At 39.8% G+C, this 27173-nt stretch overlaps 2 protein-coding genes across 2 annotated transcripts in view; both read left to right on the top strand.

Moving 5' to 3' along the window:
- The first annotated feature begins 653 nt into the window (after positions 1-653).
- ncs1b (neuronal calcium sensor 1b) lies at positions 654-15694 on the top strand. The gene is made up of 10 exons (XM_042000320.1): positions 654-877; positions 1511-1631; positions 2688-2830; positions 5931-5955; positions 9921-10059; positions 11941-12019; positions 12384-12472; positions 12551-12628; positions 13204-13311; positions 13788-15694. Exons 3-9 carry the CDS (start codon positions 2767-2769, stop codon positions 13300-13302), a joined length of 573 nt encoding a protein of 190 aa, XP_041856254.1. The 5' UTR covers positions 654-877; positions 1511-1631; positions 2688-2766; the 3' UTR covers positions 13303-13311; positions 13788-15694.
- An 842-nt stretch (positions 15695-16536) lies between these two features.
- hmcn2 (hemicentin 2) overlaps positions 16537-27173 on the top strand; it is a 41655-nt gene continuing 31018 nt past the window's right edge. Inside the window, exons 1-11 of the mRNA XM_042000355.1 lie at positions 16537-16844; positions 18325-18395; positions 19543-19701; positions 20198-20320; positions 24732-24903; positions 25019-25125; positions 25215-25335; positions 25427-25690; positions 25800-25944; positions 26374-26495; positions 26744-27016. Coding sequence (XP_041856289.1) covers positions 16574-16844; positions 18325-18395; positions 19543-19701; positions 20198-20320; positions 24732-24903; positions 25019-25125; positions 25215-25335; positions 25427-25690; positions 25800-25944; positions 26374-26495; positions 26744-27016 — 1828 coding nt within the window. The 5' untranslated portion in view covers positions 16537-16573. The remainder of the gene's footprint in view (positions 16845-18324; positions 18396-19542; positions 19702-20197; positions 20321-24731; positions 24904-25018; positions 25126-25214; positions 25336-25426; positions 25691-25799; positions 25945-26373; positions 26496-26743; positions 27017-27173) is intronic.

Below are 27173 nucleotides of genomic sequence, written 5' to 3'. Positions count from 1 at the left end.
GTATGTTATAATGATTCTTGTAATACTAGTTATAATATGGTAACGTTATGAATTTAGATTAAAGGGGTATTCATGAATTTATTTCTTACTACCAAAATGTACTAAAAAAAAATCTAATTAAAGATGGTAAAAAACCAAAATAACCAACTGTATACTAAAATGACCTCAAACAGTAACAGAATGGTTACAAAAATATTTAAAACCACCGAAATTAATAAGGTACTGAAAATTACCGGTTTAAAATGTACACAATATTCATATACAGACACAAGATCTCAAATTGACGGTGAAGTAATGTATCCACAAATCTTATCAGTGTGGTTGGTGTCATTTTTTTCAGTGTCAGTGTCTTGATGAGCTTTCAGGACAGGTAGGGAGTCGTTTACACGTTAATGACCAGCCAGGGGAGCATTGTTCACAACTCTTTTAATAATTAGCTCGTAAAACCATAAAATAGCTAAGTCACTTCATTATGAAAAACAAAGGACATCGTTTTGAACTGAATTTATTCTGCACTCTTTAGCCTCACAGTGAAAACTTGCAGTAAAACGCCACATATCCGTAACTGATTAAGTTAAAAAGTAATCCTTTGACAAAGCGAGAAATGACACGTGCGGAGGCTGTGAAAGCACACAAAGAGTCAGTGTGTGACCACTGGTACCACGACGTCAGTGTCTCTGGCTCTGAGCTGAGCTGGTCGGGGCCAGCAGCAACGTCACTCCCTGACGGCGGCATCAGAGCAACGGACGGCCATCCGCGCGGCGCAGTAGCAACTCGCTCGCGGAACTCAACGGAAGAAGACAACGTCGGACAGCGGCGCTTTGCACTGTTGTGGGACACATCGGCTAGACGGCGACCCTGCGCGTTTGTACCTCAGGTAAACTCACAACTCGTGAAGGGGAAGAGTTTTTTTTGTTTTTGTTTTTTAATATTCCATGGTGCGTTTTTCTTTTTTCTCTCCCAGTGAAGTAGCAACACGGAACAGCATGGGTACCAAACGCTACTAGTACACAATGACTAGCAAGCTTCCCGCATTGTTGCTGTTGTCATGTAGCCATAAACTGTGTTGCTATGGTACTGCCAGGCAACATCCCACCTGCTGCTGCCGCGACTGTATGCATTTCTCACATCAGTCAAACATATGGAAATTTATAGACAAAGCTCCTTTAACGTGTGTTAATTCATTGTTTAAGAGTGCATGAATTTGTGAGTTGTTTACCCACCTAGGTTTACCCACCTGTTTTACTTATCATTTTGACCCCCAATTTCTTTAAACTGTGCTAATTACCATTTTACCATTACTCTTTACCATTACCATGGCTCTTTTATGCTACATGTATAATGTTGTCTATTGGCTACATTCAGCAGCAAAGAAATGTCTGCTTTGATTGTTTTTCCACTTAAATGCCAGTGTGTCCATAGCTTTAGATGGCAACACAGACCCACTTCCACTGAAACACAGGACATGCTTGTCATACCCTCTTTAACTGCTTTCTGTTTATTTTCATAGCATCTGAGTAATACCCAAGACCTCAAGGCTTGAGCAAACCCAGGATGGTGATTACTAGCGTGGCATCCCTCAGAAGGACATCGCTGGCTGTAGAGGCAGAGAGCAGATGTTTACTTTGAAGGTGGCTATTGCATACAGTATAGTTTTCTACTCTGTGCCTCAGACAGCTGCTGTGGTTAGACATCAGTGCATGCTAACGACAGGCCTGTGATACAAAGAAATTCCATTATCCCTATCTCTTGGCTGCCGTGACAGAAAAGAAAATCACCAAGCCATGCTGTCGTGAGGCCAGGAAGGAGGGAGAATTATGAGTCAGAATGGAAGAGAAAGGGAAACTGTCACTCTTCAAATCCCCCTATAAACTTGGTAGACAGCTTACATGCTTATTTTAAGAGCAGCACCAGATGCCTTATTTTGCTGTTTAGTTGGCATCTGAAACTGTAGAAGTGTAAAGGGGCCAGGCATCTTTTTGCTTTTTATAAATTATTACTGAAACTTTTAAAACCTCCTACTTAAACTGTGATGCGTGTATGAATTCAAAGGATTAAAGGTAACGCTTAGTGAGTGCAAAGTGCAGGGGGCGGGGTGGATGCATCCAAGTAAACCTCTGTTCATTGTGTTTTAGTTTACACACCTCCTTATCTCAGCTGTCAAAAGGGAGGATTCTGTTCTACAGTAACTTACCCAGACAGAGCAACAGAGATAGTGGTGGGAAAAGGAGGGGTGGGAGGAGTGAGAAGAACAGAGAATGACTGTGAGGGAGTGAGCACACTTAACCCAGCCTTTGAGTGACTCTTGTATCCAAGGACGAAGGTAGCAACGCATCCGAACGCCACTCTTCGCCCACGGACTGCTGTGAAGAAATGAGGCAGACACATAGGCACTCGGTGGCGCTCATATAGACTCAACAACCTGCTGGCCTTGCTTCACAAAGCACCCTGGGGTTTGATGCGTCTCTCTGGAGTGCCAGGGCTGATGACTGAGCAGATCATGACCACAGCTAGAGTGAAACACATAAAAGGATAGACTCATGTAGCTTGAATGGGAGTTTTTTCCTTTTTTCCCTTTTTTTTTTTTTTTTTTCAAACTCATCAGAGGAAACCAAAACAAAAGCTTATTTCTAATCGGTGTCATTGCATCTAAACTGGCCCGTATTTGTTTTGTATGCTTTTGGCAGAGGAGCACTGTGGAGAGGAGGTAGTAACAGGTGCTGCTTGCCAAGGTGAATTTGGAGGTGTGGAAGAGAGCTGAAGATCATGGGTAAATCAAACAGCAAGCTCAAGCCTGAGGTGGTAGAGGAGTTAACAAGAAAAACCTACTGTGAGTATCTTCAGGTCTTTTTCTTTTTGCTCGTCGCTAAAAAACAACAACAAAACAATTACGTAAATTAATTTCAAAAGTATGAAAATTTAGCAACATTATGATTGAATATGCAGAATTCGAAGGGAATACCTAGTATTGATTTCGTTCCTGCAGCTAATCATATTATCCACCCACTCTGCATCACACAGGCTTTGCAGTAAATAGCCTGGCCTATCGGGATTCTACACCTATCTTATTATTGACAGAACAGAGCTACTTCTTAATGTCTGTTCCCCATTTGATTTAAATTTACATTTAAATGTGGCAGAAACTTGCCATCAGCATGTTTAAGTCAGCTGAGGGGATTTATAAATATAGAGGAGCTGAGTTAGTGTTAGCTACCATGGATGGATGTGGTTTTAAATGCTGTTAATGGACATTCTCTTTGTGTAATTATTCTACTTTGATTGGGTTAAGTGGCAGATGTAGCATTTGCAAAGTGTAAATTTATTCAGGCTATTCTTTCCCTTCTGCAATTCTAAATTACATTCCTGCATGGCAGAGATTGACAGCAATGGCAAGCTCACATCCAGTGACGAAATAACCCAGAGATCCAAAGCTTGTCTGAGTTTAAAATGGTACAATGTTTACTATTACTTCCATTATAATTGTTCTTGTGTCTTCTTTTCTGCCACCTTGTAGGCTTGCCGACATCTAACACTGAACAAAGAAAAGGAAGAAAAAACCCATTCCTAATCAAATTTGAGCACAGATCACATTTCTAATTACAACTAGCAATGCATGCTCGAAGGACTCTATTTTAATCATTTGTGTGTTATTTCTGGTGCACAGAGTTATTATTATTTGAGCAGTACAGTGTGCAGGTGTGGGTGGGAGTTGACATCCATTGGCTGCTTAATGACAGTGTTATTTGTGTGTTGGGTCCCTCCACAGCAGAAGCAATGATGGCTGCTGTAGCAGGAAATTGCTGTGGAGGAAGATTAGGCATCACGCTGGGCTGGACTGCTTGCTGCTGTCCTGCACTCGCTGTCTTTCTCTTACCCTTTCACCCTTTCTCTCTGGCTTTACCCCCTAATTGCCACTCTTTGCGCAGAGTATAGAATAGTATAATTAGAATCTTATCTGGTTAACATCGCTAAGAGGGGCACCAAGCCTTTCCCAGTATGATTACTCTTTGTTGTTCTGTTGTTGCTTGACTTCAGACTCTTATCCTTTTTGCCTTATTTGATCCTATTGCATCTTTCTCTTATTCTCCCATGAGAATCTTTGTCTGCCATTTTACTCAGTGTTTTCTTTTGGTTCTTGACAGATTGGGGACTTTAATATCTCCATGCTTATGTATCTTTTTGTTTCAACAGTAGAATAAGAAGCTTGTTTTCCCCTGCAAATAAAGTTCTGTGTTTTAATAAACAACTAATAAGGGCTGTTCATTTCAAGAAGGTATAATCACAATAGAAGTCAGTCTTCTACTTTGTTGTGAGCTTATGAATTATTCACAAATCATATTTTTTAACTTTATATCTTCAGCTCTTTACTTTTAAGCCAAATACACTTTTAGGTTCTGCAAAGATTTTAAGAGACTTCTTGTTTTTTGGAAAAAGATGTGGGAAACAGGTTCAGCTGTACTTTTAAAAGAGCGTCAGTTCACTCAGAAATGCTTTTCTGAATTTCTGCTCCAGCATGACATGGACTGACCAGAGTCCTCTTAAAATCTCTGCAGGATGTAGGGCAAGCCCATGTAATAGCACGAGAATTTTGTAAGTTGTCAAAGAGACAATGTCACTCACAGTGACAGAGTCACAAGCCGGATGTGTTCTAACAGACCCCGCAGGGCCAACTGGCTAAGTGGACCCAGTAGTCCCCTACAAATGGCTGATTGCATTATTGCCCATTGCCTCTGACTGAGTTATGTAAGACTTTTTTATTTTTATTAAATCATAGCCATGGCAAATTGCCTCAGTTTTTGACTGCATTGACTTTTGAGGCCAATTTAATGGTAACTTGGCTTGGCTGACAGTCGTGAGATTGACCTGACATTTATTGTCCATGAATTGGTCACATGATGGGTTTCTTGGTAAAAGGCTGAGCAGAACCAATTGAGATGCAGATACATGCATGCAAAAGCAGTCAGACATGGCTTCCTTATCAGCAGCAGCATAGCATTCTGCTATATGAAAATGACATGTACATTTCTTTACAAAGTCCTCACTAAGAAATTTTTATGGTTATGAAATTGAAATTGTATGGTCTGATCTGTACTGCAAGCATAGCATCCATGATAATAACTATTTAATAAGTGTTTTATTTGGAGTAAATGTAGACATCTAAACATTCACTTGTTCCCTCCATGATTTGTTTGGTCTTCTAGGCTGTATACCCTCTTTGTAACCATGACTATGAATAGCTGAGGGTTAAACATTACAGTAGGTGAAATTAGCTTTTAACTAACAGTTCAACTAACTGCTGTTAGTTGTGTTTATATTCCATTTAATTTGCCTCAGGCCCAGCAGAAATTGTGGTGCACCAGGTTTATTCTTAGATTCGAGTTGGAGCAACAATAGGACTTTAGAAAGTCTCTCTCAAAGGGCTGCCCGGTTAAACTAGCGTTATTGATTTTCAGCCCTCATTTTCATTAGTAACCTCAGGGGCCAGGAGGCCGAAAATTGCTTTGGTTACTTTAGAGAAAGTAAAGAGTCAAGGGAAAGCCATGTGGGATTGGTTGATTAGATACAAGCAGATAGTAGTGCTTGTGTGAGCACGATAACACATCCTGCTGCCCAAACTCTTCTCTCTTCTAAATCTGTGGCTGACCTTCATGGTCTCTGCTTTGTCTTTTGGGGGGCTCTCTGGGGTTTACTCCCACTTGTCTACAACTATCCAGGGTAGGAGAAATGATTGTTTTTCTCTTTTGAAACACAACAGTCATTTACTTCTCCTCTCAATGAGACAGTCCTACTCTCCGATGATTGTTTCCTTTGTGCTCGGAGGATATCTGTTTGGAAAGGATTAGGCCAAGATGATTAACTACCAGGCTATTTTTTCTAGGACAGCCAAAGTTTTTTCTCTGAACTAACGTCACGTTTTACTTTTCTTACAGTTACAGAGAAAGAGGTGCAGCAGTGGTAAGTGCCCCCATTACTTTTAATGATAATTGTTACTTTTTCTGATGTGAGAATAACCATATATACGAAGTTATATCTTCACTGACAGAACTTGCATGAATCCAAGGTGTTAACAAGACGCACTTGCAAAAAACACTTATTTTGCCCAAGAGTTTAGTGCACAGAGAACATATTTACAGTTGACTTTATTGTTGATTTGAAGTCATCTCCCTCACACTTCCCTGAAGATAGATGAGCTCTGAAAATAGAAGTACTTTGAAGCCTCACTGACACTAAATGACTATGAAGGCTGATAATACTGATACAAACTTTTCCATGATGCATTCCTCTTGCAACCTTTTTACTCTATTTGCAAAAGAAATATCTGATAAGAGAGTAATGGCTGGGGTACAAGGTTGTTTCACTTTCAGGCTTTTATGACTTCATGGTCACAGAGCCTTCACAAGGTTATAGATGGGTAATCTTTCCTGTCAGGTTTTGAACCTATTAGTCACAGCATCATTCTGCAAAGGTTTACACATTGAACCAAGTCTGCATTCAGTGTTTGTACATGAAGCAAATATGCTTTAGGAAAAGAATGGTTACAAAACTGAGGAAAGTGATCAACCTTATTGATGTATGTGAGTTTGTCAATGTTTTTCCAAAGAAACAGTGTGACAACTGCTGGCACATGGTTAAGAAACAATGCATCCTCATTACAGCGATGACTCAAACCTGAGTGCAGTCATTGCTTTTCTTTGTGGCATGCTGCCATTAAGACAAAGAACTGTGTATATCAGAGGAGGGGCCACAGGAATAAAGTGATCACTCTTCCATGTTCTCATTTCAGTTCTCCTGCTTTGGTTTTGCATTTCATTACCTGATTCTGCATGCATGAAAAAATCTCTGTCTCCAGAGCCAGTTGCTTTTCATGTCCCCTGTTAGGCGCTTTAGAGAGGGAAAGAGTCATAGCACATTCACAGCCACACAGCAGTAGTGGCAGGAGATTTTCCCTGGTTTTGGACGGTCTGGAGTCTTAGAACCAACATGTCTTTGGGGCTGCTTCAGTGCATTAGGACAGAATTCCCCCCCTAACGCTCATGAACCTCCTCTCCACCGGCTGTGCAGCCTGCTAGCTCACCATCAGTAACACTGTGTTTCACAGGAAAGTTTGCATGAGTCCTCACTTGAAGATCAGCAGCAATCAACACGGCTGAGTGTGAGGGATGAGAGGGAATTTTACCAGGGGAAATGCCAGATGGTGTGTAATTAGAGCACAGGAACAGACACAGAAGAATTAGCAGGGTTAGATAAATGCCTGTGTTGTGCATTAAATTTGTTCCCCTCTCTAATTCTCCTCTAAGGGAACATCATTAGTATGCCGGAGGCCTACCTGAAATCAATAACAAAATCCCATGGCTCAGTGATGTTCCTGCCAGGGTTGCAGGAGCAAAAGAAACATCCTACACAGCTCTTTAGCAAGCCACCATGCTAGATGGCGCTCAAAGGTAGCCAGTGCCAGAAATAAATACTTTATCGTCAAGCCGGCTCCACAGTGTGGTCTGATGATTTATGTCACATCTGCTTTGTCCCAACAGGTTTCATTATTATACTGCTTTATGTACAGGCAGACTATGTGACACTAATGTCACCAACAAGATCTCTTCTACACGATCTGTTCCTGGCAAAGTGATTCTGATTATAAATGCAGTGAATAGCTAACACTAAAAACATGTTTACGCTGCAGTGCATTGATTACTGTACCCACTGTACCAGTGCATGTCTGTGTAGTCTTATGTAACTGTACTGTTAAATGTAGTAATCAGCCATATGTGCATTTACTTATAAAAGGCCAATCACTATTTGACTTTTAAAGCAAAGTATAATGCTGGTAATTGGATTATTTTATTTCAGTTTCATATGAAATAAAAAGTTAAATGTATATATGTATATATTAAAAAGCAAACAGTGCAGAACTATAATAAATACAAGATGAAGCACAATTTTTTTTATTGTCTAAATTCAGTAAATAGGTGAATGTGAAACATACTGATGTTAAACATAGCAATCTATTTACAGGTGTTGAGTGAAAGCTATGTATAGGTACCAGACTTTTACTAGAAAGTAGAGCAGCACAGACTGTGTCCTTTAAATACTTTTAACCATTGCAGTTCCTATAATGCAATGTAGAATTCTCCTTTTTTGTTATTAGACAGCAGTTGCTTCCTACATGCTTTCTTCTATTAAATATAACAGTAGGGGCCTTAAAATGGGCCAAATAAAATTCTTTATTCTTCATAAACTTAGACTAAATGTTTTGTCCACAAGGGGGCACACATATAAGGGAAGACGACAGACTTGAGTGACTGAATAGGTATTTTTCTACACAATGCATTTCTTAAAACCAACACCAAACCAGTCCCCTTTAACTTTCACGTAGACTTTAAGTGTTATCTAGTTTCAACCTGAGCGTGCTCATCCAAGTGTCTTGATTACACTGTAATGTGGTCAGTGATGTTACTATGCTTCCTTTCCTTGAATGTCATCCTATAATAATTGTTGTGAAACATGCAGCAGGGCCACAGCTACTTATATTAAAATGTTTGTGCTGGAATATCTGCCATGCAATTTCTTTTATGCTTATTAAAAAACAAAAATGGTGGTATGGGATATCTGCAAGACTGAATATTAAAAGGCCAGTTTTAAAATGAGCTTAAATGTGCCCAAAACAAAAAAAAAAAATGATTATCGATATTAAATTGATTTATTTTTGTATATTTTCATTACTGCTTTTTGTGATTTGCTGCTGTACTTGTGTTGTTACTGTCAAATCAAAGTAAACTGGGAATCTCTGCATAGACGTGTGTTCTGCATACAGAATGTGTCACATTGTTCATGGGATTTGTTTTTTTATAGTGACACCTGAAAAATGAACAAAGATTTGAGGTGAAATGGGTCGGTTTTGGATTATGATATGCATTGTGTGTTCTGCACTTTGAATACCAAATAGGTTATACTCTGCATTATAGTGAGCTGGGCTTTCATTTTCCTGCACATCTCCAGATAATTCAAATGTGAGAATTACATGGTTCTGCTGTCTTCTTGCCTCTCTTCTTCCTGAACTTTTTTTTCCAGCTGCTGGTGCTCAAAGCGGCACCCCACCATGTCTTTGACTGTATGGAGCGGGCTTTGTTATCTTCATGGCAGATTAAAAGTAAAAGAGTTTTAGTGGAGTGAGGAGCGAGCATGTGCTTGGAAAAGCTCAGCATTAGTCTTTATTCTTCATCAAAACACTCTCTTCCTGGCCTTAATTAAAGCTCAGCTTTATTTTCAAGAGTCTTAACAGAATCCTAGGTGAACATGCAATACCCCCTTGTGTATAGTTGCATCGTTTAATCTTTTTAACTAAACTTTTATTTTTCTGCTAGTTCATTCTTCTCCTAATTTCAGTTGAGCATGTATTATTGTAGAGACTACCACTCTCTTATTTGCTGCTTGACCTGTCAGTTTGACTCCATGACTGCTTTCCATTATGAAGACGTACTAGGAAACTGCCCACCTTTGAGTGACTGCACTTCAAATTGCTTGTGAGATGCTTCTATATTTAGGGTAATAGAGATGTTAAGTCGTTCTTTAGATATGTCATTTCCAGGAGCAAGAGGAAGCACTCAGCCTTATCTATCAGCTGCACATATTATCAAAACTGAAGCAGAAAGGAATTTGATTAGAGTTAACCACCCTGGGCTTGCTATTGGATTAAGGCGATCATCTTATCTGTGAATGAGACAAATAGCTTTGCACTTTACCTTTTTGATCTCGATTAATCTTTCAAACTGAATCAGTAATGCCTTCTTTAATAGATGAGGAGGTGACTTCAGTCCTTTGTCATGGTTGTCAGATCTGGTCTTTATTATGAGCTCTTACCACAGTCTAGTTTATACTGTATAATGTTTTTGAATGATCTCTAATTGGACTTTATTTTGCAGGTACAAAGGCTTCATCAAGGATTGTCCCAGTGGACAGCTGGATGCCGTGGGCTTTCAGAAGATATATAAGCAGTTTTTTCCGTTTGGAGATCCCACAAAGTTTGCTTCATTTGTCTTCAATGTATTTGATGAAAATAAGGTTTGTATTTGAGTCTTTGCTACTTCATATTGAATAAAAGAGATAAATGTTTGGTTAAATGGTTGATATTTTGAGGTAAAAGATAGTTATTAATCCAGAAAAAGTCTTTTATTTTATTTTATTTATTTTTTCTGAAAGATGCAAGCTTTTGGGTTGTGCATGTTTTCATTCAGAACTTTTATAGGTAACAGCTGTTTGGGTATTGAGCAGAATTTAAGTTTTGCTTTAATTATTTTGCTGTTATTGAAATATGTTGCATACAGTTCATCAAGGGCTGTCACAAGATCAGATTTATACAACACAATTATCATGACCAGAAGCATTCACAATAATAAAACTGCAATGTCAGAACAAAACTCATTATCACAATATAGGCATTGTCAACAAAATATTGATTTGTGTTTTATATACACTACCGTTCAAAAGTTTGGGGTCACTTTGACATGGGATTCAATAGGGAAGTGACCCCAAACTTTTGAACAGTGGTGTATAAAAAAAGTCAGTTGCAGTAATGAATGGATGGATGGATGGATGGATGGATGGATGGATGGATGGATGGATAGATAGATAGATAGATAGATAGATAGATAGATAGATAGATAGATAGATAGATAGATAGATAGATAGATAGATAGATAGATAGATAGATTTTTATTTCAGTTTGCTTTGTTGTTTTGCCATTATATCTAATTAACAATTTAACCTAGTTGCTGGAAATAAAGATATCATCATCATCATCATTTCTTATAATTAAACAGCCATTTCTTCAATTTAAGTTAAGTGTTTGGCGGCTTGATGATGAAGCAAGTTTTAACAAGGCCAATCTTATTAAACATTTACCTCAAGCATTCCCCTCCCCCATTGCAGCTGGACATGATTATTATTTAAATTGCATTTAAGCAGACAAACTACAGGTACTGGGGAGCAGCTCTCGGTATATTGTTGAGCCCCTGGAGGTTTACTGACATGAGTTGCGAGGCCTTGTGTCAGAAAGATCAGTCAGATGTTCAGCTATGACCCTCATTAGCGTTAGGCACCCTATAGTTAGAGAATCCATTGATCTTAACAGTTTTTATAGCTTATGTAATCAACAATGCATGACTTCAGCATTTTCTGGCTAGCCAGATGTCTGGTTGAGATAAAGTTAGCCGGCCCTGGGGGCCATGAAGAGCGCCTGGCGGTTTCTTTTAAAAGACTAACGGGAACAAGAGGGGGTTACAGGTAGTCAGCTGTTGTGAAGGAATGTAGGGTGACCTTTGTAATGCAACACAATCCTTCAGTATCTGAGGAAAATGTAAACTGACCAGAATCTTGATGGCTCCGCTGTTGGAAAATTTATGTATATGCACCACCTCTGCTCTCAAGAAAAAAACTAAACAAAAAAGACCTTTCATCTGTGTCAGCAGACTTCTCTGCACAATGTGTCCCTTCAAAGAAAATTTTGGGAGGTTAATTGAAAATTACTGGGTTTGAACAAAGCTGAGATTAGATGAATGTCAGAATGGACTAGTTTCTTCTTTGTGGGACAGAATCATCTGTCATGCCCATATCAGATCTAGAATGATAAAAAGTATGAAACACAGCAGCAGTACATTGAGGTTATGTTAGCGCAGTGTAAAGTTTTAGACAGTGAACCAGTAGCATCCATCTTACTAATGACCAGAGGTGACATATTTCATACTCAGGAGAGCCAGGTGCGGGGCAAAAATAGCAGCTCACTTGAAGCAAATGTGTGGCCCTGTTTTCAGGAGAATACAGCAAGGACATTGGGAAGGAACAGGAAGGATCTCATGAAAGTACAACTACAGCTAGTGTGAAGTAAGATGCTCATCTGGTTCCTGATCCCCTTTCATTCGCTTTCTCTCTCTTCTGTCACTCTAGGATGGACGCATTGAGTTCTCTGAGTTCATCCAGGCCTTGTCAGTAACCTCCCGGGGGACTCTGGATGAGAAACTGAGATGTAAGAGGATGCACTCTTCTCCCTCTTTTTTTTTTAAAAAAAAATGTTGATTGCCATGCATTGCATAAGAAAGAGTACAATTGGGTTCTAAGAAATGGCAAACAAAAGATTGCCCAGATGTAGCAGGCTTCTTCAAGCTGGCCAAAGCCTTTTGTGAAAACAGAAAAAAATGTAATGTAAGCTTCAGTTGTAATATCATAACATCTTAAAGTATGATTAGAATTACATCAGAAATGACCACTGGCATATTTTAAAATCACGATATCTTTCTGAACTCAGCATGATGCCACAAACCAGAAACACGAGAAAAATTCCATATTACTGCAGTAGAACCTGTGTATTTGAACATTGTGACTTTTTACAGGGGCTTTCAAATTGTATGATCTTGACAATGATGGCTACATAACCCGTGATGAGATGTTAAACATCGTTGATGCGATATATCAGATGGTGGTAAGTTTTGGAGCTCATCTCATTTATTTCCTTTAATTTATTTTAAATTGTGTAAAATCAAATGATTTCAAATCTTAGGGGAACACGGTGGAGTTACCTGAGGAAGAAAACACACCAGAAAAGCGAGTGGATCGTATTTTTGCAATGATGGACAAGGTTAGTATTGAACCTAAACTGATAAAAAGAAAAATGATTGAGTGGGTGACATTTGATGTAACTTTTTGTCTTTCACCACAGAACTGTGGCTTTAAGTGCAGTAATAATTATTAGTTTACCGTTAATAGAACTGAGTCTGCCTTTGTTGCCCCCCTCGAGGCTTTGATATGAGCACTATTCAGTTTAGAGCTCTTAGCTGTAGCCATCTAAGTGTCACTAACACTGCCTGCAGTCTATAAACATCACATATAGTAACCCCCAGCACTAGCCCTCAGTTCCCACTCCATCGGCTCCAGGAATCTACTCAGCATTCGTGAAAGATGAGACGCATTCCGCATTTGTGTATTTGTCAGCTCACTAAAGCCAAGATCAGCCCATAGGACTAGCTCTGCAGCATTTACTGATTTGTATTAGCAGAGAGTGGCTACCCTTCAAGGGTTCTGAACCAAAGACCAGCATATCAACACAGAACAGGAGTAACATGATGCAGCCTTAAGAATCTCTTTTGCCCCCTTCTGGTAATTCAGTGTTATATGTTACAAGGCTTCAGTTTTTTTAATTGCTTCATGTTGCAGAATGCAGATGGGAAGCTGACTCTGCAGGAGTTTCAGGAAGGCTCCAAGGCAGACCCCTCTATTGTTCAGGCCCTGTCGCTTTATGATGGACTTGTGTAGAAATGTCAGGTGAGTGGGTTGAACTAACAAGCTAGTACAAGCATACTTCTCAGCTTGGATGATATTCAGTCCCAGGCCATACTTTAGCTCCATGTCATTACTGAGTAATTCTGATTTAATTAGAGCAAAGCATAAAAAGTGGAAATTCAGTCTGTGGGCTGATACCAAAGTGTGGGAGCCATTTTCTGCTCTCACTTTGTTTTCATGAATTATTCAAATGGCCCACTTGTTTACTGGCAGTATGACGGTCTTGCAGTGCTGAATAAAGAGTGAGACAAGTCTCCTCTCACTGTCTAATGTAATGCACTGACTGCTGCCAATTGTTGCTGACATCCTGCTCAGCGTTTAGTCAACTGTGAAGTGAGCTTGTGAAGACATATGTTTTCTCAGTAGTGCTGTTTAGTTGTTATCTAACATTCTATTAACATAACCAGGTATTATATTTCTCACTGTCATCAAAAGTAATCTATCTTATAACTTCTCAGATGGGTCCAGTTCAGCATCCTCCTGTCTATTAAACACCAATGCAGCGCCATCGCACCTGTAATGGGCTGAAGCCTCATTTAATCTGATCACCCAAAGGTGGACTTCAAACTTTTGTTGCACGGCCCATACAGCATCTGTGTCAAGTAGCTGTTTGTCTACATTTCCACTAAGGATAGTGAACAAAAACTCCTCTGATGTGACGGAGAAGTCAAGCCTGTCAGCACAACCCCTGGTCATTTCTTTGTGCTCCTACAGCTGCGTAGCGCCCTGCACACCTGTGAGCATTGTGGGCAGTGTTCAAGCATCTTTGCAAGCGCAGTATTGCGGTTTTCCAGTGGACAATCCAAGGAAACAAGCTCCCTGCAAAAATGTTTGTGTGTTTCTTGGTCACATGCTCTAAAGCACTGGATGTGAGTGAACTGCTCAGAGAGACTGTGTTGCTGCTTCATCACCACATGGAAAGACTTTCAATTTCAGTCTGAGAAAATTGTGTTACTCAGTGATAACATGAACACTAACTTAAAGTTACAAAGCAGTATAGTGTATATTGTATAATGTAAATATAATGGTAATTTATTTTCTGCTTTGCTGCGTTTATGAGAATTTCCTCATAAATATGGATTGAAATTTTTATTTTTACCAAAAGTTAAAAATATTGCACTGTACTTTTCCTTGTTATTATTATTGATGGATTGTTCCTTTTTCACTTTGAGGTTTCCTTTTCTTGATTTTATCTGAAGAGGAATGTTTAAGTAGCACAGAGTTTTCTATAGATTATTTTATTATGTTTGCAGTCCGTCCAGCCTGTTGTGTTTTCATTTTCCTGTTAGCACGAGCAAATAGTGTTGGTCCTGTTGCATACTTACATCCTGAACGACATGACCAAGCAACTAAACAAATTCTCACAGCTTTACATTAGAATTGAGGCTGAGTGTTTCTTTTAAGAGCATTGCACTCTGTCCTTGCCAACACAAAGCCCTGCTCATTGAGAGCCACTAACAAGACACCAATGCTGGTAGTAAAGCTTCTGTGAGTCCATTGGTTGCAATTGTCTACTTGGTATTTGTCCTGTGTGAGGCCTGAGCATGCCATACCTTTTTCCACACTTTGATTATTTATTTTATCTACATTCTATTTTATTGGATCTACATGTTTTTTTTCCATCAGCTACACTGATGTTTTATGCCTTATGCAAATTATTATTTACCTATTTGTTAATGTCATTTCTTTGTTTAATTGTATAAGAGCACAGAATAAAATGCATTTAAGTGGCTAAAATTTCAATTACTGTATTTTTAGTTTGTAAAGGATAAAAAAACCTTAATTAGTTTTTATATACAGGTGTTTTGGATCATTTTAAGAGGCTGCTTTGTAGATTGATTGTTGCTCATGTGTTTTATTTTTAGAATTTTAAAACTTCCGTGATGATAATCACAATTTAAGATAACATCCAATATTGCACAGACTCTAATGCATTGTATTAAAAATGGAATCTGTTCTAGGTCCAGTATTGCTCTGCTGCCCCACCGATAACGAAAGGTGTCATGTTGAGCTTCAGTGCCTGTTATGCTTTGCAGCACAGAATAACTTGCCAACTTGCTCTGTGGTGTAAGCCTTCACTGTATGGATGTGTGATGAACAATGAACTATGAAACTGTGATGTCTTGCATTGATCGATGAATTAATGAAGCTTGGCGGCTTTTGATCCTTGGATCTGCTCAGAGCCGCTTTTTGTTTTCTTCTCATCAAGGACATACAAGTGATATCAAGAGGAGGAAATGTCCAGAGCTTTGACCAGAGACTGTTATGTCCTTTGGCTACATCCTTGATTCTTCTTTTTTTTTTTCTTTTTTTGTATTTGCAGCATGTGTTACTAAGTGCAGTAAAACACAAGTGTATTTTGAAGGGAATCACAAGCTTTCCGTCTCAAAAAATGTTCTGGATCTTTCCTACTTCAGAAGACAGGGAATTATTTATATTTAGACGCTCATTCATCTCTAAGGTCCTGTCTTCTTATACTAGCTATGCCATAGTCTTCAAAGGGACCAGCCTTGCATTTACTTATCAATAACATTTCTGTTCAGATAAACAAAAAGCACAGAGTGACATTCACACAGCAAGAGGTTATTTCTCAGCGTGGGCTATGTATAAAATTAGGCGGGTGTCATGCTGAATATAAACCATGGTTATTTATAAAAACGAGGCTGTTACTGGGACAATGTTGTCGACATGTCCAAAATACAGCCTGCAGACCCGCTAATTGTGTACATAAAGCTGCAGAAAACCGCCTCTCCAGGGGCCCAACACGATTAAAATTGAATTGAAGTTGGGAGTGTTGACCGGGGTTAAAGCTTCGAAGTCACGGTGGGGTCGAGTTACACACGCTGTAACACATAGACACGCACACACAAGTAGAGAAAACCAGGTTGGGTCTCGGGACCCTATAATACCCATCTCCGCCCCCGTTTGAAGCGTCAGCGCACCAGCTCTCCTGGGGCTCTCCAACTAAACAGCCAGTCAACACGCTCCTCCAAACTTTACGCACGGATGTACTCCTGGGGAAGTAGTTACAACTCGATTTTAGAGTGTTTCAACGAGCCGTGTTGTTGAAAATATATTTTCTATCCAAAGGAAGAAGTCCCAGACTCGTCTGAGCGACTTTGACTACATACCTAAACGTTAAAAAAAGTAGTTTTTTATTTTTTTTTATTTTTATATCTTTGAAATTTTGTATGTGATTCGCCTCATTCCAGCAGACAAATGCAGTAAATCTAAGGGGCAAACAATGTCTGGTGCCTTATTGAAGTGCCTCGGCTTGGCGCTCTTTATCAGCGTGCACAGGCTCCTGGCAGACTCCTTGGTAAACCCCCAACTTGTGGAGGCTGATGAATCCGATGACAGCGCTTCAAGTCTGACCTTTGTGTTCGATGTTACCGGCTCCATGTACGACGATCTGAAACAGGTGATTGAGGGAGCATCACGGATCCTGGAGAAGACCCTCAGCCGGAGGACCAGACCCATCAAAAACTTTGTCCTGGTTCCCTTCCATGATCCAGGTACCTTCAGCCCACGGTTTATCGTGCAAAGCTGTAAGCGGGGACCCTCTTGTAGGGGCTCTCTTAGATGTTTAACTTGTATAATCGAATGCATATAAGATTTGCTGCAGTATTTATTAAACAAACAAAAAAGAAAAAAAAACATCAAAAGAAAAACTTTTACATGACTGAATTGTTCACATTTTATATTCACATTTGATTTGATATTCATATAGCTGTCAGTTACACACCATTTTTTGGGGATGTCTCAGGCACAGCAACATGTGTCAGAACTGTTGCATGCATGGTAATACTTAGCAGACTGAGCTAAAACTGATGTAAGACATCAAGCAGGAATATGTGAGTTTGCAGAGCAAGTAATTTATGGAGCAGGTAAGCTTCTTTTACCGGCATCTATTCTTGATGGAAAAACTTCAGTTTGAAAATAAGAGTGCTCTGATGGTTGCACACTGATGAGAAGCATATGCTGTCTGCTTGTGTGTAATTACCCCAATCACCCCCTCCATACTCCTCCCTCAGCCTCCGGAAAACCCTCACAGTCCCCAGTTTAGCCAGCCTGAGGGGGAAAGCAAGTGGAGGGGGGTGGGCTAACACCACACATGTTGTCTGTGTTTAATGTGCCCTGCCCTTGGGGACATTGTAAACTTCCAAGATTGCAAAGAAGCCGCAGTGGCTGGCAAACAAAGAGCTATGACAGCGCTGTCAGTGTTTTATGGGCCCCCACGAGGAGGAGACAGGGACTTGAAAGCCACCACCACTGGAAAATATATTGAGAATGAGTAAGAAACATCATCAGCTTGACAAATATCTGCAAGCTCTGCTTCGTTAGCCTCACAGAAATATGTCAAAATGGATTTTCAATCATGAGCCTCCCGATGAGGGTCTTCTCTGACCACAATGAAAAGCTTGTGTGTCTATAGCAAGAACAATACATCCCCTGTTTAGATGCTGTTATTTACTGTTCCATCAACTGACCTCCTAGAAGATAGCAAAGTGTCAGGCCCTGACATGCTCCTATTTATCATTCCTGGGTCTGCTGCAGCTTGAGACCTGAAGAAGTCATCTGACCACGCCTTCAGAAATGAATAAATCTTTCATTATTCAAAGAACACAATACCTGAACATTGTAATTTTGCCAGTACATCAGTCCATGGCATATGTGATTTAGATTGTTGTCTTGCACAAAAGCTACCGAGCGTCATTTGAATTTTGGTTAATTGAGTGACTTAACAAGAAATTTGATGATGTCAGTGCTTACTGAAGCTGCACATCTGAGAGGAAAACAGCTAAATCCTTTGTTCTGATTTAGGTGTTTTGTAGAATTAGAATACCAAATCTGTTATTTGTTTAAAATAAAAGTTGTGTTTTAGACATGCACTATTAACCAAATCTGAACCAGAACAAACTGAGTAGATTTGTTAAAAAAATTAAAAGAGAGAAAAATCTTTGCCTAAATCTTGTGAAATATATGAACTTGCAGATATTGGCCCTGTGTCTATCACCACTGATCCAAAGAAGTTCCAACAGGATCTGCAAGAACTGTTTGTCCAGGTGGGAATCAACACACACAAAGTTATCTTTCTCTAGTATTGGGAAAATTGTATTATTACACACTAATTCAAACAGCCACACATTAAAATCTACCATTGCTTGATAAAAACTAATGCATCCAGAGGGAACACTTAGGCTTTTTCTCTAGTAAGTAAAAGCAACACAATTTGAAAAAAAGATGATTAAATTATGTTTTAATTTCTATTTGTCATATTGTCTGACAGTTTTTTTTTTCAAAACTTAGAACCGCTTTAATGGATCTTAAGTTGTACAGAAAAAAAAGCTTTATAACTTCCCCCTCCTTCAATGGCAAACTTAATTCCAAAAGCTGGAATATAACAGTGTTTGTCACAGCACAACACAGAAAGTCTGATTAAAAATTAAAAAGAGATATCACATTGATGCATTCATTGATCAATGAGTCAAAAGCATTTATTCACACTGAACATATAATATAGTCATAATTTGTAAGACGAATTTAAGAAAAATGTGGAATTGTTTTCATTTGCTTTGTTCTAACACTTAAAACCTCTTATTTTAATTGAATAAGGAAAATGCTAATATCCAAAGATGTGGTGTGCAACTGTGATTTAGTCAGACTGGAAATATAATAAGAGTAAGGCTTATACTACATCCTGCTTCAATCTATACAAATATAAATCCACTCGTTCAGTTTCCTTGAACATTATATAAAATTTCAAAATCAGTATAAAGAATGTGAGAGCACAGTCTATTTTGGTCAAAAGAAAAGATGATTTCTCATCTCTCGGCTGGCCTGGGAACGCCTCAGGATCCCACCGGATGAGCTGGTGAATGTGGCCGGGGGAGAGGGAAGTCTGGGTTTCCCTGCGTAAGCAGTTGCCCCCGCAACCCAACTCAGCAGAATGAACGAATGGTTTCTCAATAAAATGTCTGCTTGAACTTAGAATAAAATGATTGTTGTGCTATGATATACTGTAGATGGAAGCGATTATGTTAAATCAGCTGCCTCCTGAATCAAATTTAATCAAAATCATACTGGATCAGAATTTTAGATATCAGAAAATATTAGATTGCTATTCGTTAAATTGATATAATATCAAATCATAATCAAGATTGTGAATTACACTCCTACAGAATAACTGATCTTTTGAATCCTATCAAACAGGGTGGGGGCGACTGCCCTGAGATGAGTATAGGAGCTATAAAGAAAGCCTTGGAGGTCTCCCTGCCTGGATCCTTCATCTATGTCTTTACTGATGCCAGGGCCAAAGATTACCGCCTGAAAAGGGATGTTCTACGGCTGGTGCAGCTCCGTCAATCACAGGTACTGGCCCGGGATTGTTGCAAGGTTTTGCAGGATCTTACAGACCCATATATCTATTCATTAAAGGTAAAGTATCACTGTTAGAGAAGATATGTTACAGAAGAGCTATGAATGAAATCCAAATCTACAGGATGTAATTTTGTGACATAAATACATCATCCAATATTTTATTTAGTTATGGTCTGAATCAATTCTCTCATAGTAAAGCAGTTTAGCTGATGCTATCAGGAATATGGTTACATCTAAAGCCACAAAAGAGTTTTGAGAACAGCTATGATTATTGCATGCCGTAAGAAAAGGAGTACAATGGCCAGCTCTGAGAAATGTACAGGTCTCAATGCTTAGACAACAAAGCAAAAGTTACATGAGTCCCAGTCCCTACATGAACCACGACAATGAGTATTAGTGTCACTTAAAACCAACTGAAAGCAAGTCAATGGCAGGCAAACACTATGCACTAGTAATCCTCTTAACTCTCTTCCCCTTTCGTTCTAAGGTTGTATTTGTGTTGACTGGGGACTGCGGGGACCGCTCCCAGCCTGGTTACAGGGCGTATGAGGAGATTGCCGCCACCTCCTCAGGACAGATCTTTCATTTGGACAAGCAGCAGGTTAACGAGGTGAGAACATTCAAAGTTCACTGCGCTACAATGACTGATAACTGAAAGGTTCTTAAGCCCTTATTTACATTAAAAATTTAAGTTTGGGCACACCTGGTATAAATATATGTTAAGATGAGTTGCTCAGTGAGTAGGATAAGTTAGAAATGAGCTGATCTTTTCAGCATTTTAAGTATAATTCATAGAAGATTTTCATTCTGTTCATGTAAAAGGTTTGTACATGCAAGAAACTGGTACTCACAGATAACTTTTACCTTTTACAGCTTCACAGTAATTGTAAGGGAAGACCAAGTGATGTAAATTTCCAAGATTCATTAAGACTCTGTCTCCTTAATCCCCTCTCCACATCTCAACTGTTAGAAGCAGTGAGCTCCTTTAAGTCGCTGCCAAGCACTCTGAAAATTAAAAAAATGGAAACTCACAAAAAAAAGCAAAGAATATAAGAAGATAACAAAGCTTTCTGTGTAGCTTGTGCATTATGAAATTAAGAAATGACAGTTATTAAGAGTGCTGGGGGTGAATTTGAGGTCTGAAAGTCCAAGAAACTATCCCAAAAGAACTACTATTAGGATGAAAAGTAAAGTTAATTAAAACACCAGTTTTTACTGTGAAAGACCTCCAGAAAGATTTAATGACTCTAAGGCAACCAGCGGTGCAACATTTTGCTGTACAGTCACACCAGCTGTACCTTTTTGGAAGAGTCACCAGAATTAAACTATCTCAAAATTTTGCCTCAGAAGTTTGCAAAACAAAAAACAAAAAACATTTTTGCTACAATTAATAAAAATAACATTTTGTGTCTCATCTCTATTCCACTGTAGGTTTGTTATTTTAGATTGCAAGCTGATTAATTTTACTTTAAATACTGAAGAAATTAACTTATGCCTTTTACAAATCTGGCCATTTTTCAGTTCATTGTAACAGAAATTTTGACCAGCAGTGCCCAGACTTTTCCATCCTTTATATTTTTTCTAAGACACAGAAACAGCAGGAGCTGTACAATTGTAAAGCCTGTTTGACCTGCTGATGTAATTAAAACAATTTCATTTAGTGCAATCAAACGATACCAGTGCTGATATTAAACTTCCTGTTTATACAATACGGCCAAGGGGTTTTTTTTTTTTTTTATAGAGGAAGCAGTATGTAACATAAACCCTGTCTCAGAGGCCAAAGACAGCGGGACTCACTTCCCAGGCAGACGTAAAAGAAGCCAGAGTTTCCTCTGGAAGAGACACTGGTATCCTGCATGTCAACACAGGAGATGGCAGGGCAGCACTGAGCTGCAACTGGCAGCTCTGTGCAGTGGTGGCCCACTGAACCCCTGCACTTAGATGTGTTTGTGTGTGAATGAGTCTGTTTTCTGTCAAGTCATGCTTGTATAAAGTGAAGTGCACATTATTTGTGTGTGGGCCAGCACAGTTCATTATCACACCATAATCCTACCAGCTGTTTAGAGAGAATTTAAATGTTGATTTTGTGATGCAGTTTTAAAAGACCAAATTCAGTCTAGCCCTCACACCTCAATCCCACATGGGATTCTAACCCTTTACTATGTTCTTAGTGCATGGTTACATAAAAACATGTGTATGATCATATTCATTTTCATAGTGGGATTTACATAAAGTTACTGTCAGTTGTTTTTTTTTTTTTGGATCCATGTGATTATAGCTCTTGGGTGGCATACTTTTTACAAATTAATGCAAATCCTTTAATCCCTAAAAACCTCGGAAGTGGTGCAAATTTAACCAAAATATTCTCTCTTAATAGTGGCTTAATAATGCACAACCAAATGAAATATACAAATCCTTTTTTTTTTAGTTTTTTTTTTATTTGGTCTACAGGGGCAGAACGGAGAGAAAACAGACTGCTTATTTTACTCTAATCCCAGGATATGATCTGTCATGGCTTCCCCTTCTTCCAGCACAGCTGCCCAGTGTTATTGGCTCCAGGTCCTCACACAACAGCTCACTGTCATCTCTATGTAACACACTCTTTACATTTGAGTGATTATGATCAGTGAGACAAAGTGTTAACAGAGACTGTGGGTGAGAAAACTAAGCTTATATCAAGTCAAACTTATGCTATAGCTTTATATTAATGACACACATAGTTATTTGGAGCCTACAAAGATGATTACAAATGAGGATTATATATTGTAGCTTTCAGTTAAATACCGCTGTGATGTCTGCTTGCAGTCCTTCTCATTATTGACTAAACATTGAACTTTAAACTATAAGAAAACTGTAAAACTTCAGAGAACTTAACTAAATATGACCTGAATAATTACAAGAATGACAAAGTATCTACTCATTAATTTACTATCAGCTGACATCAAATAATGAACTAAAATGAGCTGCTTTAGTAAAATTTTGCCAGTTCTGTATTTATGTATAATGTGGTGGACATACACTGAACTCAAATGCCTTGAGAAGTCGTTTATAGTGTTGGCCTTATGGCTTCCTCATTATGTGGATTCAGTAGTGAGTTAAGGGCGGTGATAATGGTTTTCAAGCATAAAATGAATTTCAGGTAACATTCATCCTCAGCCATCCTCCTGAGCGTGCTAAACAGATGCATCTCCTATAGAGTAACTGCCTCCTTCCGGTACGGGCTCCTTACAACAGCAAGAGCTGCTGTGTGTCGAGAGCAAGAGCTCCATCTGGTATTGGTGCACTCTATTTGTAGCCAGACATCTTATAGCAAATGTTTGTGGTTGTGGTGTTTAAACCTGTGTAAAGACAAAGCTGCCCCCTATGTGATGTCTGGAGTTGGGCTGCTTAACCACAGCACAGTCACATATTTCTCTTCAGGTAATGTGCAGGATGAGTTAGGGGAATTCTGCATCACCCCAGCCTTTGCTACCACTCATTCACCGGCCCATCTGTCACATTGCTATGAATAGCAGAGGGGGCTCCTTCCTGTCAGAGCCCTGTTCATCTGAGACACACGGGATGAGGTTTCACAGGACTTAAGATCTTCTGCATTCCCTGTGTTTGAGACAGGGAGTGGCTGAAGAACCCTGTGTGCTTTTCCAGAGCTACAGCTGCTGAAATAGCAAGTCATCCCATCTCTGTGATTTACTTCCTTTTATCAGAGCAGATTATGCCTACTTTTCTTTACCCTCTTGCATAAGAAACAGACAGTGTCCTGGGGCAGATGTAGGTCATTTCGTAGCAGTTTCCTGCCGTGCTGGTGATGGCTGCACATGTGGCACACATTACAGCTGTTTCCAGTTGTAAAATGGCAAAGGGGACCAGCTGCTGTCAGCACTCTGAGACTGATGTACAAAAAGTGGAGCCTTGGTGATTAAATTAAAGGCTTCCTTGTTTTGTTTTTTTGTAAATATCTTAAAATGTGTTGCTGTTTGCGCTGTCTCCAAAAAACCCCCACGAAGAAATGTTTTCAGTGTGTTTGCTTGCAGACGCAGAACCATAATGCCTCTTCACCTGTGGTCAAAACAAATACGAGACATCAGTTACTTGTTAAATGTTTAAAAGATGTTAGATATTAGTTCTTTTGTTAGCATTGAAACAAGATGCTGCAAAATGTTAAAGGCTTTTGCTGCTCCTGTTTTTATTTGAGAGAAAACAAAAGAAAACCTGTATTCGGAATCTCTACCATGATAATGATTATACACGGAGGGTCAAGCAGATGTCAAAACTGAATGACTATATTGTCAAAAATGTCTCCTGAGAGCCATCGAGACTTGATATTTTAAGTAATGGCTGTTTTTACCATTAAGTATAATCAACCTGTCCATGGTTATTTCAGCCTGTGGGTAATCTGTGCTTCGAGTGTTGGAATGACTAATGAATGAGCCTCATGCAGTCTTAATGTGTCACCATCTGACCTCATCTGGGATCTTACATTAAACCTACTTAAGAGAAAGCTGGGACATGGTCGGTTTCGAAATGATATCTTGTCTGGTTCATATTGGGGGATATGCAGTTTAATTCTCAAGTTTATTTATAAAACACAGCCAACTATACCTCCCCTCCCCCACATCCACCACTGCTTTCTGTTCTGAGGAACAAGCTGTATGATTCATGAAAGCTGTGCTGCAGGAGCGAGACTACTGCCTGACAAACTTCCACTGTGAGAGACACTCTTCTGGGAATATATGCTTGAGAGTGCAGAAAACTGTATGTTATCAGTTTGACAGCTGAGCTGTTTCACTTTTCTTTGTTTAGGCAAAATCTCTCTGTGGAATACTTTTGTAAAGAAAGAAAGTCCAAAGACAAAGAGTAGGTAGGGGAAGAGGTTGTAGGTTTGTTAGGGAAAGGCCACAGTCATACCCTTCCTGTCCCTTTCCAGTCTTTCTAAAGTTAGATGGTATTCCTTCACTTTGCCCTGTGCACTTATGATTGTGCCTCCTTTAGCGTGATGTGTTTTTTTTTTCTCCTCCTGCCAGGTTTTGAAGTGGGTAGAGGAGACAGTTCAGGCCATGAAAGTCCACCTGCTATCCTCCAACCATGACAGCGCTCAGGAAAACAAATGGGAAGTGCCCTTTGACCCCAGCCTCAGAGAGGTCACTGTGTCACTCAGTGGACTGGCGCCACAAATTGAGCTGAGCGATCCCTTTGGTAGTTGAACATTTATTTCCATCTATTTTTACAGATATACAGCATCATCAGTGCCTTCAAACAACAGAATACACAATATTCACTGAATAATCTGTGTTTACTTTTCTTTCACAAGGTCGGGTAGTTGGTGTACAGCAGGGCCTGAAAGAGCTGTTAAATATTCCTAACTCCGCTCGTGTCATCAACCTTAAGTTTCCCAGACCTGGTGCCTGGAACCTCAAGGTACTTCACTTTTGGATAATCCATAAATATGTTTCTTTGATTACTTTGTGATAATTTGCTGATAGTATTTTGTTACTTTCTTTCGAAAGGTAAGCTGCAGCGGGCGTCATACTCTGAGGGTTACAGGGGTCAGCAATCTAGACTTCCGGGCCGGCTTTTCCACTGTGCCTGTTTCAGAGTTCAACCACACCAGAGAGAGACCAATTAAAGGTGCTGACAGGTTTCTGGTAGCTACTTGAGTCTAGTTGACAGAGACTGTGTGTTAAAGATGACTTCATCGCAATCTTTCCTTGCCTCTCAGGACTTCCAGCCCATGTAATGCTAAAATGTTCAGGCCTGAAGCCTCCAGGTTATTTGAGCCACGTGGAGCTCATGTCAGGCTCAGGCCGCTCTTTACGCACAATCCCTGTACCTCTGCCTTCTGATCTTGGCCAACAAGGGTTGTGGAGTCTCCCGGAATTCCACACACCTCAGCAGAGCTTCTTCATAAAGGTAACGGGCAAAGATGAGGAGGGCTTCCGCTTCCAGAGGCTGTCCAGTGTCTCTTACACCAACATCATTCCAGGCAAGACTCGCCACCTGCCCGCATGCCTCACAAAAACCACTCTGCAGTGTTTCTCACACCTCATCAATCTCTGCAGTAAACTTTAACCTTTCTTTTATCCCTTGTGTAGATCCCCCAGTTGCGAGAATGCCTGATGTGGTGAAAGGATTTTACATGCAGCCAGCTGTGATTGGCTGCTCAGTGCAGAGTGACATTCCCTACAGGCTAAGATTCACAAGAAGTGGGATTACACTGGGAGAAGAGAAGCTCTTTCAGTGAGTCTTTCCTCTGTTTGCCCAACACTCATTTGGCTTGTCTTCCTTCAACTTTCTTCTGATGTTGTAGCTTCTTGCACTCATGACCTGCTTTAAAGACACTAATTAAACTGTTCTCAACAGTTACCGCTGAGCAGGTCTGTAAGGCATTAGTACTGCCTGACTCTTTATTGGCTCATCTTTCAAAAATCAAGCATACACAGCCCATTTTGTGGACATTACGTACTCAGTTGTGTCATTTTGAAATATGAACAAAGCAACTTTTGTTTCCTCCTGTTGATAACTTGCTTTGGGTTACATCCATGAAATGATGCTGACTTTTAATTAAAAGTATGTGTTTTCAGAGATACTAACTAAATATGGTGCAAACGTGGGATCTTGTCACTGTTGTTATACTCCAGTCAACTACACGTCTTTTTTTTTTATCAGGAATTCTGCTGTAGCATCATGGGAGATTACCCAAGCATCAGGTGATGATGAAGGTGTATATGAGTGCATTGCACAGAGCAGCGTAGGACAGGGACGGGCTGTAACGCAGCTTACTGTTCGAGGTATGTCTCACACACACAAACCAATGTAAGCACTATCCACCTCAGTTATTTAGCATGCTGTCTTAGCAAAGCTTTGAAATATGTTCCAGACCTTTTATTTTTATCTCTGCTTCACGTCTAAAACATCAACAACATGCAAAGCATGCCAGCAGAAACATTTAGTTTAAAAAGTAAACTATTTTTGTTCTGTTTGTTCACCACTGATAACACTAGTTTGATGTTTTGGTTTTTTGTTTCCATGAAAACAGAGCCACCTCCGGTCTTGAAGCCTCCAGTGAATGTGACTTCCTCTGTGGGAGGTGTGGCTGTTCTATCCTGTAAGGTGGAAGGCACCATGCGCCATAACTTGACATGGCATCGAGCGGGCCATACCATTCGGGCCCGCGCAGGGAGGGTTAAGCTGCTCTCTGACTCGTCTCTGCAGATCATTGGAGTTCGGACTCAGGATGCTGGAGAGTACCATTGTTTGGCTGCCAATGCTCATGGAGACAGCAGAATCAAAGTGTGGCTTTTTGTCTCAGGTATGATTGGACATTACCCCGCAGATCATCTGCTTAAACACTTAACACACTGTGGCCTCGTGGCTCCTCTCAGGCCCCCGTCATCTGGTTTCCATTACTGCCTTAACCTCCTTGCAGCCAGATTGAGCTACTTCCTCTGCAGAAAAAAAATCTCATG

This window comes from Melanotaenia boesemani, chromosome 11, assembly GCF_017639745.1.
Source record: "Melanotaenia boesemani isolate fMelBoe1 chromosome 11, fMelBoe1.pri, whole genome shotgun sequence".
In the NCBI taxonomy this organism is placed as follows: Eukaryota; Metazoa; Chordata; class Actinopteri; order Atheriniformes; family Melanotaeniidae; genus Melanotaenia; species Melanotaenia boesemani.
The sequence above is the reverse complement of the archived record's forward strand: the minus strand, read 5'-3'. Positions and strand labels throughout refer to the sequence as shown.

Bases quoted from the DNA above. Each gene is read 5' to 3' on its own strand.
- ncs1b (XM_042000320.1), top strand. From the start codon at position 2,767: ATGGGTAAATCAAACAGCAAGCTCAAGCCTGAGGTGGTAGAGGAGTTA. The intron at 5,956-9,920 runs GTAAGTGCCCCC...TTTATTTTGCAG, and splicing joins GAGAAAGAGGTGCAGCAGTG to GTACAAAGGCTTCATCAAGG. The intron at 10,060-11,940 runs GTTTGTATTTGA...CTGTCACTCTAG, and splicing joins ATGTATTTGATGAAAATAAG to GATGGACGCATTGAGTTCTC.